Source organism: Nerophis lumbriciformis, linkage group LG07 (assembly GCF_033978685.3).
Source record: "Nerophis lumbriciformis linkage group LG07, RoL_Nlum_v2.1, whole genome shotgun sequence".
Taxonomy (NCBI): domain Eukaryota; kingdom Metazoa; phylum Chordata; class Actinopteri; order Syngnathiformes; family Syngnathidae; genus Nerophis; species Nerophis lumbriciformis.
The window spans coordinates 15372635-15388451 of NC_084554.2; the positions used below are offsets into that span (position 1 = coordinate 15372635).

At 39.5% G+C, this 15817-nt stretch overlaps 1 protein-coding gene across 6 annotated transcripts in view; it reads right to left on the minus strand.

Moving 5' to 3' along the window:
• Nucleotides 1–232: 232 nt before the first annotated feature.
• LOC133609793 (E3 ubiquitin-protein ligase HECW1-like) overlaps nucleotides 233–15817 on the minus strand; it is a 181770-nt gene continuing 166185 nt past the window's right edge. For 5 of the 6 annotated variants that reach the window (XM_061965749.2, XM_061965747.2, XM_061965744.2 and 2 more), the window contains 3 exons: nucleotides 13511–13625; nucleotides 10829–11027; nucleotides 233–4159 (listed from right to left, as the gene is read on the minus strand). In XM_061965749.2, the coding sequence (XP_061821733.1) occupies nucleotides 4048–4159; nucleotides 10829–11027; nucleotides 13511–13625 (426 nt within the window). In that variant the 3' untranslated portion in view covers nucleotides 233–4047. The remainder of the gene's footprint in view (nucleotides 4160–10828; nucleotides 11028–13510; nucleotides 13626–15817) is intronic. The other variant, XR_009815776.2, reaches the window with a different exon arrangement.

Sequence of the window (15817 nt, forward strand, 5' to 3'; positions counted from 1 at the left end):
TAGTTGTTAGTTTCCTTTAATGCCAAACAAACACATACCAATCGTTGGTTAGAAGGCGATCGCCGAATTCGTCCTCGCTTTCTCCCGTGTCGCTGGCTGTCGTGTCGTTTGTCGGTTTCGCTTGCATACGGTTCAAACCGATGTGGTTCAGTAGCTTCAGTTTCTTCTTCAATTTCGTTTTCGCTACCTGCCTCCACACTACAACCATCCGTTTCAATACATGCGTAATCTGTTGAATCACTTAAGCCGCTGAAATCCGAGTCTGAATCCGAGCTAATGTCGCTATAGCTTGCTGTTCTTTCCGCCATGTTTGTTTGTGTTGGCTTCACTATGTGACGTCACAGGAAAATGGACGGGTGTTTATAACGATGGTTAAAATCAGGCACTTTGAAGCTTTTTTTAGGGATATTGCGTGATGGGTAAAATTTTGAAAAAAACTTCGAAAAATAAAATAAGCCACTGGGAACTGATTTTTAATGGTTTTAACCCTTCTGAAATTGTGATAATGTTCCCCTTTAAACGTATAGCCTGTGGGCCGGTATTAAACCCTCGATGTGGTTAGAGTCTCCGCCCTGAGGTTGTGAGTTCAAACCCCGGCCGAGTCATACCAAAGACCAACAATGGTCGGACCCATTACCTCCCCGCTTGGCACTCAGCATCAAGGGTTGGAATTGGGGGTTAAATCATCAAAATGATTCCCGAGCGCTGCCACCGCTGCTGCTCACAGCTCCCCTCACCTCCCATGGGGTGGAACAATGGGATGGGTCAAATGCAGAGGGTAATTTCACCACACCTAGTGTGTGTGTGACTATCAGTGGTACTTTAACTTTAACTTTAAAAATGGGCTGCAATTTGTCATGAAAGAAACTGCTGTTCTAAATAAATCCACTGGATGTCGCAATAGCAATTGTGTTAGGCAAGCAAACCGTTTATAGCGAGTATGCCAAGCAAGAGATACACAGTGGCTGCGGCTCCTCCGCCTCGACATAAATGAAATGCAAAACCTGCTGTGCTACGTCCTCTGCTTCGAACACATCGGCCTTTGGCACCGTCATAGCCCCAAAATGTCTGTCAAAAAAAGAGAAATGTGGGTGCAAAGTGAAACTCAAACCTCTTCGATAGGGTCCGTGTACGCCGCGATCATTTGTTTTTCGTTTAAAATAGAACAATATTTTAACATACAAATCTACTTTCTGTTTTTTGGTCTGATAAAAAAAACAAAAATGGATCGTTATTCATTATCCAAATGTATTAATGTGTTTAAAGAGTGGACAATTTTTTTTCTCTGTTCCTCTGAATTGCACATGCGTAGTGTCTCTTTTCAGGATCCTCTTCTGTGAGTGACCCGCAACAACAAAAAAAGAAGACAAAGAACAGAGTCAATGTCGTCAAAGCACTTTTGTCGCAGTCAAAAGTTCCCTTTCTATTTTTTTAATGTCCAGAGACATGAAAACTGACATTTTATTGGTTCGCTATCGAGCAGGCAAAAGTCGCTCTTCTTCTGTAGCTGTTGTTCCAAGTCACTCACACACGAGGATACGGAAAAGTATATACCGTATTTTTCAGACTATAAGTCGCAGTTTTTTTCATAGTTAGGCCGGGTTCCAGTGCGACTTATATATGTATTTTTCCTTTTTTATTATGCATTTTCGACAGGTGCGACTTATACTCCGGTGCGACTTATACTCCGCAAAATACGGTAGTTTTGCTGTTTTATTTCCTGTTTTGGATTTTCACACACATTAACAAATTGCGATAATGAATAATGTATTTTACTCTTTTTTTTTTAATCAAACCAAATAACGGGGAAATTTGATTTTTATGATAAATAATTTTTCCATTCCAAACAAAAAACAGAAGAGTTTTTATTATTTATCTATTTCGTATTTTATTCAATCCCAGATGGGCTGTGACCTAAAGTTTAATCATGGCTTTCTAGAAACACGGACAAAGTCTAAGTTCATTGTGTCCTTTGTTGTGTTTTTGAAAATGCACCAATTTTTCCCTCAGAATTTTCTACAAACTTGAAGAGTTTTGCCAATAGGATTATTTGTGATATGTGCATTTTTCAGAAAGTGCTTGTACTATTTCTGGCCAAAAGTAAAACAAAGAAAACATTCTAAAGTTGTCTTTATTTTGAAGTTATCATGCCATGATTTTACCCGGCCGGCCTACGTGGGAATAGATTTTCCTCCATGCGGCCCCTGAGCTAGTTTTACACCCCTGATTTAAAGTGTGGAAGCAATACAAATTAATTTAGACAAGTGATTCTCAAACTGTGATACGCCGCAGAATTACTTGATTAATGTACAGTGTTTTATTTTCCAAGATTCAAACAGTGTTACTGTTCGAACTGGAACACTGTGGCCAAAAATATTAAATATACTTGTTAAATAAAACCTCTGCCTTTGTTTTTAATGACTACTTAGGCCTACTACGCTACTGTATTTTAATGTTGGGCTTTTGGTGGTACTTGGAGAGCCAAGTCTTTCTGAGTTTGAGGACCACTGATTTAAACTCAAGTTGATGTGGGATTTGAGCAAAAAAACTATTATATACCCTTTAAATGTATTATCCTTTTTTGTCCTTATGGTCGCATGAGTTTGTGTAAAATTAAAATGTACCCCTAAGATCTCAGCAGCAATACCTTCTGAAAGAATATTTTAAAATGCACTTCAGGAAAGCTTTGAAAGAATGTGGTTTATATATTCTACATGAATATTAGGTCCAAGAAGACCTCAGTAGTGCTGCGATAAAACATTTTGACTGCAAAAATGAGAACTAAAGCACAGCCAAAAGATTTGAGTCAAGTACGGATTCAGTGGAACTAGTAAATTCTTCTCAGGTCATTTAATAATTAGTGCTGTCAAATATAATGCATTAAGTCATGTGATTAATCACAGAAAATGATCGCAGATTACTCACTATTTATTTTGAGTGCACATGCTTTATAGACCTCTTGCCTTAACTTACACTCCCCGACTGGTGTTCTCACTTTGCTCTCATTTTGCTTCAAAATAAATTCTGATGGGACTTTTTTTTATAAATAATAAATAAATGACTGGCATTCAAGTAAAACACTTAAAAACATCTTCCTGTATGACATTGTGACAATAAAATTGCATTTGTGTTTAAATATTGGGATCTTTTTTTAAAGTTAAATTAAAATTATGCAAGCGGGACTTATGATTAATGCAAATTCAAAAGTGTGAATAATAGTTTGAAACATTATGAATAATATATCAAATATAAAAGCTTTTGTCGTGATTGGTACTTCTATTTGCATTATTTCTTATGAAAGTTGTGGTTAGGTTTTTTTGTATTTTGGGTTCAGGTTGAGTTTGTGTTTTATGATTATTATTATTATTATTATTATTTTTTTTTTAAAGTAAACTTGCTGATGTTGCATAATGAGAAAATGGCTTAATTCTTCATTTTTAAAATATTTTGTTATTTTAGTCGATCCAGAAGACCAGACATATGATAAAATGTACTATTAATTTACTATATTTACTAAAGTCCGGGTTTGATTGTAACTTGCAAAATAGTCATTTCCAACATCGGTGAAGTCCTGGCTTCCAGAGAAACGCAACAAAGTCGATCCAGATTAAATAGCAGTTTCGATCCGATTGGTTCTTTGGCATCCTACTCGTCATATTTGTGTATTATTTAGTATTTTATAGTATTTTAGTATGTTTCTGTATGTTCATGCACATAACATACGGTTTGTGAGTGTATTTCTCGAGCAATTTCAAATTCAACAAACTACCTGAGAATGAAAACCATCTGTTAGTGACCTATAATTCATAAATATATATCTGGTGCATGTTTTCATGATTGATACCACTTGTAATAATGTAAATGTGCTGCTTCCGGTCCCAAACCCTCGAGACTTACAAACACTCTTTTACATACTGGAGGTCGTCTTTGTTCAGCGAGTCTCCGCGATGAGAAAATCCAGGCTGTGTTCGTCTTGCGAGTGTCTGTTTCTCACAGCCCAGCACGTGTTCCAGTAGGACGTTTGTTGCCGTCGCTCCAATTGCTGTCTCACTCCAGACCGAATGTGCTGGTTTCCTCCACAGCAGTCAGCAGTTTCTCATACAACATGGTGTACGATGGATACGGAGGCAGGTCGAGACGGTTAAAACAGGTATGAGCCCTGAGCGAGGGAGAGAGAAGACAAGAGATACTATGTTGTTCTTACTGGAAGGATCACATAAGAAATAAACAATCATAGAAGTTATCTTTCTAACTCAGCTCAGTAACTTAATATAGGAAGTAGGGGTGTCCAAATCCGATATGGATACACGTTTCGGATGATATTGGCTTGCATGTAAAATTTGGTTGATCTGCTCTTGTTTTTTAATCAAGTCATTTACAAAAGATAAACACGGTAGGCTAAAGGATCATAGAAGCGAGCAGCTACACAACAGCTAAGCACACAAGTTAGAGATACGTAATAAGTGTCCTTCACTGAACAACATTGCAGTCTAAACCAGAACATTTGCCAATCAAAACAAGTATAGTTGCATATTACTTACATAAACAAAGTCTTCACAGCAGAGGCGTATTAAGAAGCACCCAGTAACAAACGTGTCCGCATTATTCAATTTACTGCGTCATGAGCTTTAACCTTATGAAATATTGTGGTACTAGTTGTCACCAAAAAAACAATTACCACTCCAACTTGGGACGGCGTGGCGCAGTGGGAGAGTAGCCGTGCGCAACCCGAGGGTCCCTGGTTCAATCCCCACCTAGTACCAACCTCGTCATGTCCGTTGTGTCCTGAGCAAGACACTTCACCCTTGCTCCTGATGGGTGCTGGTTAGCGCCTTGCATGGCAGCTCCCTCCATCAGTGTGTGAATGTGTGTGTGAATGGGTAAATGTGGAAGTAGTGTCAAAGCGCTTTGAGTACCTTGAAGGTAGAAAAGCGCTATACAAGTACAACCCATTTATCATTTATTTATTTATAACTTAAAAAGGAACATTATCACCAGACCTATGTAAGCGTCAATATATACCTTGATGTTGCAGAAAAAAGACCATATATTTTTTTAACCGATTTCCGAACTCTAAATGGGTGAATTTTGCCGAATTAAACGCCTTTCTATTATTCGCTCTCGGAGCGATGACGTCACAATGTGACGTCACATCGGGAAGCAATCCGCCATTTTCTCAAACACATTACAAACACCGAGTCAAATCAGCTCTGTTATTTTCCGTTTTTCCGACTGTTTTCCGTACCTTGGAGACATCATGCCTCGTCGGTGTGTTGTCGGAGGGTGTAACAACACGAACAGGGACGGATTCAAGTTGCACCAGTGGCCCAATGATGCGAAAGTGGCAAGAAATTGGACGAAATTTGTTCAAAATACGAGGGTGTGGGGAAAGCCGACGAAAATGGTCAGTCGTTTGTTCCGCACACTTTACCGACGAAAGCTATGCTACGACAGAGATGGCAAGAATGTGTGGATATCCTGCGACACTCAAAGCAGATGCATTTCCAACGATAAAGTCAAAGAAATCTGCCGCCAGACCCCCATTGAATCTGCCGGAGTGTGTGAGCTATTCAGGGACAAAGGACCTCGGGAGCACGGCAAGCAATGGCGGCAGTTTGTTCCCGCAGACGAGCGAGCTAAACCCCCTGGATGTCTTGGCTCACACCGCTTCTACCGTCCCTTATGCCACCGATCATGAGAAGAATATCGACCCTAGCTTCCCTGGCCTGCTGACATCAACTCCAAAACTGGACAGATCAGCTTTCAGGAAAAGAGAGCGGATGAGGGTATGTCTCCAGAATATATTAATTGATGAAAACTTTATTTATTACTCGCGGTTTTACGTAAATTATTATACATAAACTGTGTTTACCAATAATTTAGCTTAAAAACATTACAACACTTAAAAACAAACACATACCAATCGTTGGTTAGAAGGCGATCGCCGAATTCGTCCTCGCTTTCTCCCGTGTCGCTGGCTGTCGTGTCGTTTTCGTCGTTTTCGCTTGCATACGGTTCAAACCGATATGGCTCAATAGCTTCAGTTTCTTCTTCAATTTTGCTTACGCCGCTGAAATCCGAGTCTGAATCCGAGCTAATGTCGCTATACCTTACTGTTCTATCCGCATCACTATGTGACGTCACAGGAAAATGGACGGGTGTATATAACGATGGTTAAAATCAGGCACTTTGAAGCTTTTTTTAGGGATATTGCGTGATGGGTAAAATTTTGAAAAAAACTACGAAAAATAAAATAAGCCACTGGGAACTGATTTTTAATGGTTTTAACCCTTCTGAAATTGTGATAATGTTCCCCTTTAAAGATAGCAAAGGTCCATTCTAGATGGTTAATAATGTGTTGTTCATTCCCACCAATGTTCTCAGACTACCGTATTTTATGGACTATAAACTAGGGATGATGCTGGAAACCGGTTTTCCCGGTTGTTCGATAAGAAAAGAACCGAGTCCTTGGACTCGAATCCCTTTTTGAGAACCGGTACCCGTTATCGAGCACACTATAGTAAAAAAAAAGAGTTGGTTCTTTATTCGAATCCCTGGGAACGACTCCCGTCCTGACAAGAAAGGCCCCGTGGCACATCACAAGAAATGACGTCACGTAGCTCAGTCATTTGTCACGGTGAGGTGCAGCGTGCTGCGGTTAGTTCCCGGGACGCAAAACTGACGGCTCCGGACGAAAGCGTGCAGGTAGGAGATGATTTATTTCTCATAAATCATACACATTACAACAGACAGGAACGAAACAAAAGGAAAGCGTGCCGTTCGCACGAAAAGCTAAAGCAAAAACTTACTTAGCACAGGAATACTAGAAGCTAAGGTAACTTAGCACAGGAATCATGAGCTCGAAAACCAGAATGCCAACGTAACTGTTGCAAATGCAAACAATGAAGCCACGACGAGTGACCGGAAAAGGCAGGCTTAAATAAAGTCTCTGATGAGCAACAGGTGCGCGTACAAGGCAGGTGAAAATCATAAGTAACCATGGTGACTAAAACAAACCCCCGAAGTGCACAAAACAACTAAGGAAGTCCAAAACTAACAGAACATAACTAAACAAAACATGATCCGACTACATCAGAATCAGAATCAGCTTTATTGTCATTACGCAAGGTAACGAGATTGAGGCCATTCCATACAGTGCGATGTGTGCATGCTAGAAAAACAATGTGCAAATATATAAAAATATAAAAAATGTAGAAGTGCAATGAATATGGTGTGAAATGAATATATACATGAAAAAAACAAAAACAAAAACAGGGTGGTTGGTGGAATGGGTTATTGCACCGAAGATCATAATACATCACAGTTTCATATCATTTCACTTTACAGGAGTAGGAAGAAGTAAAGCTTATTTAATCCTACCCCTTTCCCACTTCATACAAATATATACATCATTTACTGACCTTTTTATAATAAAATATCTGTGAATTAGTATATACAACAGTTTTGTAATATGTAATTAATTAATTCAGTCATTATTAATATACTGAGATGAAGAATATCTTATTTTTAATAATGTTGAAAGTATTTCTCATAATTCTTCTTCTTTGTACTTTGTAAGCACTATTCATTTGAACAACCTCTTAAACTGGATCATATCAGTACAATGTTTCACTTCTTTACTTAATCCATTCCATCATTTAATTCCACATCATTTTAGCTGTTTGCAATTTTACCAAATCATCGAACTTTAATATTTTGGACTCAATAAATAAAGTGTTTGTATGTTCTCTATATCCAACATTATGTATCAGTCTAATTGATCTTTTTGGTAACACGGTTAACGAATGTAGCGCACATTTGTCGTTATTTCCCCATATTTCTGCACAATAACTCAGATATGGTAATACTATAGTAGCGAGCAGTAGAGAATGTGAAGTGATTTGTTAAACCAAATATTGTTTTTTTCCATATACAACAATCTATCTGGACTAGATAAGAGAATCGATAAGGAATCGGTTCGATAAGAGGATTCGATAATAGGCTCGAACTCGATAATTTCTTATCAAACATCATCCCTACTATAAACTTTTTTCAAACGCTTATAAAACGGTGCGGCTAATTTTTAGATTTTCCTTCTCTAACGGCCAAAATGTTTTGTATTCAACAAACAGTTTTCATATTACACCGACAGAGACACTGAAATGGTGTGTTGAAAATGTACTTCCTGTTTAGTCCCTCGAACCGGAAGTATAGCCGTCCATGGAGTTTCTGCTCAAAAGGATTCTTCATTCATTACTCTAAGCAATGTTTGTAAGTTTTACAATATGACTAAAAGTTAAGTTAAGTTAAAGTTAAAGTACCAATGATTGTCACACACACACTAGGTGTGGTGAAATTTGTCCTCTGCATTTGACCCATTCCCTTTGTTCACCCCCTGGGAGGTGAGGGTAGCAGTGGGCAGCAGCGGTGCCGCGCCCGGGAATCATTTTTGGTGATTTAACCCCCAATTCCAACCCTTGATGCTGAGTGCCAAGCAGGGAGGTAATGGGTCCCATTTTTATAGTCTTTGGTATGACTCGGCCGGGGTTTGAACTCACAACCTACCGATCTCAACCATTCATACTTACTAAACTATCCCATGTGTGATGTCTGTAGGAGTGTTTTCATGCATATTTGTACGTGCTATCGCAATGTAATCAGGCTAGCATTCTTAGCATTAGTAAATATGCATTTTTTTGTATTGTTTCAGTTTCGGAAATTCACCAAAACATCACTGTGGAGTTATTGAGTCTGTTTAGCTGATTGGAGAGCTAGCTTCCACAGCTAGTGGGTCCATGACCATGACTTCTGTTTTGTTTGATTATCCCTTTTACTGCCGTGTTACAGGCACCATTTAGAAACACTTAAAATATGTAAAACATTTACACATTTTTCTCAGTGTAAATAACTACTTTCATAACATATATATCTGTAGCTAATATAAGTAAAACTATTTTTTCTTCTAAAATTTGGTGGGTGCGGCTTAAATAATGGTGCATTTTTAGCCCGGAAAATACAGTAATTCCACTTGATCAAACATGTCTATGAATGTTCTCATTCATGCAGGTCGCTGTATTCTTAGGGCATTCAATCGAACGCAACAGGACTGTTTGGTTTTTGTATGAACTACATCTGACCAATCTAAGTCTAAGACTAGATCTGACCAATCTAAGTCTACGAGCATGGACTATCTGATAGTCTTCTTGGATGGGAGGCAAAACGTCTTCCAAGACAAACCAAACAGTCTAGTTGCGAAAAGCTCGAAACATTTTCTAACTTAGCAATACAAAATAAAAATATGTATGATTCCTTCTAAAATCGTATTGGAAGGATACGCTGCCTCAGCCTGGAAAACTGATGAATAGAACCACGTCATTTGTCCGGCTGTCCCTGATGGTATACACTATATTGCCAAAAGTAATTGGCCACCCATCCAAATGATCAGAATCAGGTGTCCTAATCACTTGGCCTGGCCACAGGTGTATAAAATCAAGCACTCAGGCATGGAGACTGCTTCTACAAACATTTGTGAAAGAATGGGCCGCTCTCAGGAGCTTAGTCATTTCCAGCGTGGAACTGTCATAGGATGCTACCTGGGCAAGAAATCCAGTCGTGAAATTTCCTCGCTCCTAAATATTCCAAAGTCAACTGTCGGCTTTATTATAAGAAAATGGAACAACAGCAACTCAACCACCAAGGGGTAGACCACGTAAACAGACAGAGAGGGGTCGGCGGATGCTGAAGCGCATAGTGCAAAGAGGTCGCTGACTTTCTGCACAGTCAGTTACTACAGAGCTCCAAACTTCATGTGACCTTCCAATTAGCCCACGTACGGTACGCAGAGAGCTTCATGGAATGGTTTTCCATGGCCAAGCAGCTGAATCTAACCCATACATCACCAAGTCCAATGCAGAGCGTCGGATGCAGTGGTGTAAAGCACGTCACCACTGGATTCTAGAGCAGTGGAGACGCCTTCTCTGGAGTGATGAATCACGCTTTACCATCTGGCAATGTGATGGACGAGTCTGGGTTTGGAGGTTACCAGGAGAACGGTACATTTCGGACTGCATTGTGCTGAGTGTGAAATTTGGTGGAGGAGGAACTATGGTGTGGGGTTGTTTTTCAGGAGTTGGGTTTGGCCCCTTAGTTCCAGTGAAAGGAACTTTGAATGCTCCAGGATACCAAAACATTTTGGACAATTCCATGCTCCCAACCTTGTGGGAACAGTTTGGAGCGGGTCCCTTCCTCTTCCAACATGACTGTGCACCAGTGCACAAAGCAAGGTCCATAAAGACATGGATGACAGAGTCTGGTGTGGATGAACTTGACTGGCCTGCACAGAGTCCTGACCTGAACCCGATAGAACACCTTTGGGATGAATCAGAACGGAGACTGAGAGCTAGGCCTTCTCCACCAACATCAGTGTGTGACCTCACCAATGCACTTTTGGAAGAATGATCGAAAATTCCTTTAAACACACTCCGCAACCTTGTGGACAGCCTTCCCAGAAGAGTTGAAGCTGTAATAGCTGCAAAAGGTGGACCCACATTATATTGAACCCTATGGGTTAGGAATGGGATGGCACTTCAAGTTCATATATGAGTCAAAGCAGGTGGCCATATACTTTTGGCAATATAGTGTATATCATCTATATTGTGGACAAAAATAGTTTTAGTTATAATCATAGTTAGTGAACTGGGACTGCCGGCGGCCTCGCCTGTCATCAAAGGTAACTGATTGTATTTCACCCATTTTCCTGTCCTCCAATCGGGCTGGTAGAGTTTAGGAAACTTCATGAACAACCTTTAGAACAAATAAAGTTAAATACCTGGGAAGAGACGTAACTTTGCCCCACTTCTCAATACAGAAGCGCCGCAGGCCGTTGGAGCCACGCAGGGCCGCGAAGCCTTCGTACGGCACGCTGGACGTCCCGGTTACAAACTGCAAGAGGCGGAGCCGCTGCTCATTGTTGAAACGCTCCACAGCAGCCCAGAACCATCGCATCACAATGTGGCCGTCATGGTAACCTGGCGTGTGGCAAAAAAACGTAAGAAGATTGTAGAGTTTTTCCTTGATCCACCTATGGATGATGTGTCATATGGTGTGGGAGACCCTTTTAGAAATTGAGTGTATAACATAATATTAATGGTAATATATACAATACTAAATAATATAATAACGGTATAACATTAAAGTTAAAGTTAAAGTACCACTGATAGTCACACACACACTGTGGTGAAGTTAGTAAGTCCTTCCAGGATTTTGCATTATCACATACTTGCCAACCCTCCCGGATTTTCCGGGAGACTCACGAAATTCAGCGCCTCTCCCGAAAACCCCCCGGGACACATTTTCTCCCGAAAATCTCCCGAAATTCAGGCGGAGCTGGAGGCCACGCCCCCTCCGCTTTCCCACAATATACAGCGTGCCTGCCCAATCACGTTATAACTGTAGAATGATCGAGGGCGAGTTCTTGGTTTCTTATGTGGGTTTATTGTTAGGCAGTTTCATTAAGGTCCTCCCAGCGCGGCAACAACACACAACAACAGCAGTCACGTTTTCGTCTACCGTAAAGCAGTTCGTCTGCCGTAAACAGCAATGTTGTGACACTCTTAAACAGGACAATACTGCCATCTAGTGTATTTGATGAAAGCACTTTTGTGCGTGCCACACAGCAATGCATCATCAGAGAGGGTGTTCAGCATGGTTAGAAAAATAGTGACAGAGAATAGAACAAGGATGGACAATTCAACCCTTAACTCAACAATGAGTAGATGAGTGTTATGTGTGTGTATATGTGTAAATAAATGAACACTGAAATTCAAGTATTTCTTTTATATATATATATATATATATATATATATATATATATACAAATATATATATATATATAAATAAAATAAATATATATGTATAGCTATAATTCACTGAAAGTCAAGTATTTCTTATATATATATATATATATATATATATATATATATATATATATATATATATATATATATATATATATATATATATATATATATCCATCCATCCATCCATCCATTTCCTACCGCTTATTCCCTTCGGGGTCGCAGGGATATATATATATATATATATATATATATACTTGACTTGGTGAATTCTAGCTGTAAATATACTCCTCCCCTCTTAACCACGCCCCCAACCACGCCCCCCGGCCCCACTCCCCACCTCCCGAAATTGGAGGTCTCAAGGCTGGCAAGTATGCATTATCATGATTGTGCCAAGTCACGCAAATTCAATTTAAACCGGCGAGTTACGCTCGGCCTCGCAACTTTGTCTAATGTCCGCAACTACCCCGCACATTTTAGCCCATCAGCATCAGTTTCACTAATCAAATTTGTCTCAGAGCGGCGCTCAAACGCCCAAGTCAACTGTACAATCAAAATTATGTTTGTGTCCTGTGTACACAAACCAGAAACAACAAAATGTAAAAATATGTCAAATGTTAATTGTGCAAAATGGCACAATTGTAATCCTCTTGCATAGCTCAGACCTACTTCCTGTTTGTGTCTGCAGCGCTAAGCCTTCTGGGTAGTGTAGTATATAAACTTTCACTTCCTAGTTAAGATGTGTATATATATATATTTATTTTACAATCCAGGATAAGACAATTTTGAACATATTTTCATTTGCAAAGCTGATCAAGCAAAGAGGCACCATTTACATATTAGAGAGGTTGAAGTGTGATGATAATCTCTAATTGTCTCTTATTTACCAACAACATTTAGCACTATAGATTGCTTTCAACAGTTCACAAATGCTCTTAATGTGCGGGAATATATGTGTTAGAACATAAATGAATGTTTAAGATGGACAAACACTTTTCAAGTGTAAAACATACACGGAGAATGTCTGCATTTTGTGGACAATAAGGAAGCCTTTGGTGGTGTTTCTTTCTTTCTATATTCATAATGAATTATTACTTATATTTGTTACAATCGATTAAAACAGTCCAGTAATTTGCGATGAGCTATAAGTATATGCTTTAACTGCCATCTCGTGCCTACTTTTAAGTGTGTGGTACTGTGTAAAATGAGTAAAACATCAACACAGTACTTGTTTTCCAAATATTGTTGAAATCCTGTCTGTAAAATCACAAGTTTTTTTTAAATGTTTCTCAAGAATTTTAGGTTGCAACAATTTTAAAAAGTCAAGCAATAGCCTGGAGCTACAGATAATCATGATTCAAAATAGGTTTTAAAATCACAGTTCATTTTGGGCACAGTGCAGGACGTAACAATGTTTTATGATTTTTGAAAACAAAACAAAGACTGCAAACTGCTCGGGTTTGGTGCGTTTACATATTTTACTGGGAAGGCCAAGTGTTCCAAACAGGAGACTTTATTGATGGAAGAGGGTTTCTTGTATGTACTCTTGCTAGCCAAACACCTGGCACACTTCATATGTACCGGATGGAAAATTGGTACGAGTCTCAACCAAACTGAAAATTCTGATGACGAATGCGTATTTCTATTTGACGCACCTCCCCTGTACTCAGTGTTACTCCTCCAGTCACTGAGGTCAATCTCCACGGTGCCAGCAATGACCAACTCCAGCTCTCGGGCATCAAACACCGACACCAACCTGGAGTCTACCACCTGTGTGGGAAAAGCACAAGAAGCTGTGTGTTGAACGTGTGTGGAATGATTTTAATCTGTGTTGAACGTGTGATGAACATGAGTAGAATGTTTTGAATCATTTGAACTCATGTTGAATGTGTGTTAAATACGTGTTGATCGTGTGTTGAATCCTTCGAACTTGTGTTGAATGTTTGTCAAATACGTGTTGAACGTGTGTTGAACATGAGTTGAATGCGTGTTGAATCAATGTTAAATGTATATTAAACACATGTTGAATGTGTGGTAAATGCATGTTAAGTATGTTAAACGCATGTTAAATTAGTTCAGTTCAGTGTTGAATGCGTTAAATGTGTTGAATGCATGTTAATTGTATGTTAAATGTGTGTTAAATGTGTTGAACATATGTTGAACATGTGTTGGTTGTATGGTAAATGTGTGTTAATCGCGTGTTGAATGTGTTGAACATGTGTTAATTGTGTGTTGACTGAGTGTTAAAGGGGAACATTATCACCAGACCTATGTAAGCGTCAATATATACCTTGATGTTGCAGAAAAAAGACCATATATTTTTTTTAACTGATTTCCGAACTCTAAATGGGTGAATTTTGGCGAATTAAACGCCTTTCTATTATTCGCTCTCGGAGCGATGACGTCACAATGTGACGTCACATCGGGGAGCAATCCACCATTTTCTCAAACACCGAGTCAAATCAGCTCTGTTATGTTCCGTTTTTTCGACTGTTTTCCGTACCTTGGAGACATCATGCCTCGTCGGTGTGTTGTCGGAGGGTGTAACAACACGAACAGGGACGGATTCAAGTTGCACCAGTGGCCCAAAGATGCGAAAGTGGCAAGAAATTGGACGTTTGTTCCGCACACTTTACCGACGAAAGCTATGCTACGACAGAGATGGCAAGAATGTGTGGATATCCTGCGACACTCAAAGCAGATGCATTTCCAACGATAAAGTCAAAGAAATCTGCCGCCAGACCCCCATTAAATCTGCCGCAGTGTGTGAGCAATTTAGGGACAAAGGTCCTCGGTAGCACAGCAAGCAATGGCGGCAGTTTGTTCCCGCAGACGAGCGAGCTAAACCCCCTGATGTCTTGTCTTACACACCGTCCCTTATGTTACCGAAGATGATCAAGAGAAGAATGTCGACCCTAGCTTCCCTGGCCTGCTGACATGAGGGTATGTCTACAGAATATATTAATTGATGAAAATTGGGCTGTCTGCACTCTCAAAGTGCATGTTGTTGCCAAATGTATTTAATATGCTGTAAACCTAGTTCATATTTGTTAGTTTCCTTTAATGCCAAACAAACACATACTAATCGTTGGTTAGAAGGCGATCGCCGAATTCGTCCTCGCTTTCTCCCGTGTCGCTGGCTGTCGTGTCGTTTTCGTCTGTTTCGCTTCCATACGGTTCAAACCGATATGGCTCAATAGCTTCAGTTTCTTCTTCAATTTCGTTTTCGCTACCTGCCTCACACTACAACCATCCGTTTCAATACATGCGTAATCTGTTGAATCGCTTAAGCCGCTGAAATCCGAGTCTGAATCCGAGCTAATGTCGCTATACCTTGCTGTTCTTTCCGCCATGTTTGTTTGTATTGGCATCACTGTGTGAAGTCACAGGAAAATGGACGGGTGTTTATAACGATGGTTAAAATCAGGCACTTTGAAGCTTTTTTTAGGGATATTGCATGATGGGTAAAATTTTGAAAAAAACTTCGAAAAATATAATAAGCCACTGGGAACTGATTTTTAATGGTTTTAACCATTCTGAAATTGTGATAATGTTCCCCTTTAAATGTGTAAAACGTGTTTAGAACGTGAGTAGAATGTGTTGAACGTGTGTTGAATGTGTGTTAAATGTGTGTTAAATGTATGTTAAATGGGTGTTAATTGCGCGTTGAATGTGTTGAACATGTGTTAAATGTGTGTTGACTGAGTGTTAAATGTGTATAAAACGTGTGTTGAACATGTTTAGAACGTGGGTAGAATGTGCTGAACGTGTGTTGAATGTGTGTTAAATATATGTTAAATGCGTGTTAATTGCGCGTTGAATGTGTTGAATATGTGTGTGAAATGTATATTGAGCGTGTGTTGCACATGTTTTGAATGTGTGTTGAACGTGTTAAATTTACAAACCGTTTCCATATAAGTTGGGAAATTGTGTTAGATGTAAATATAAACGGAATACAATGA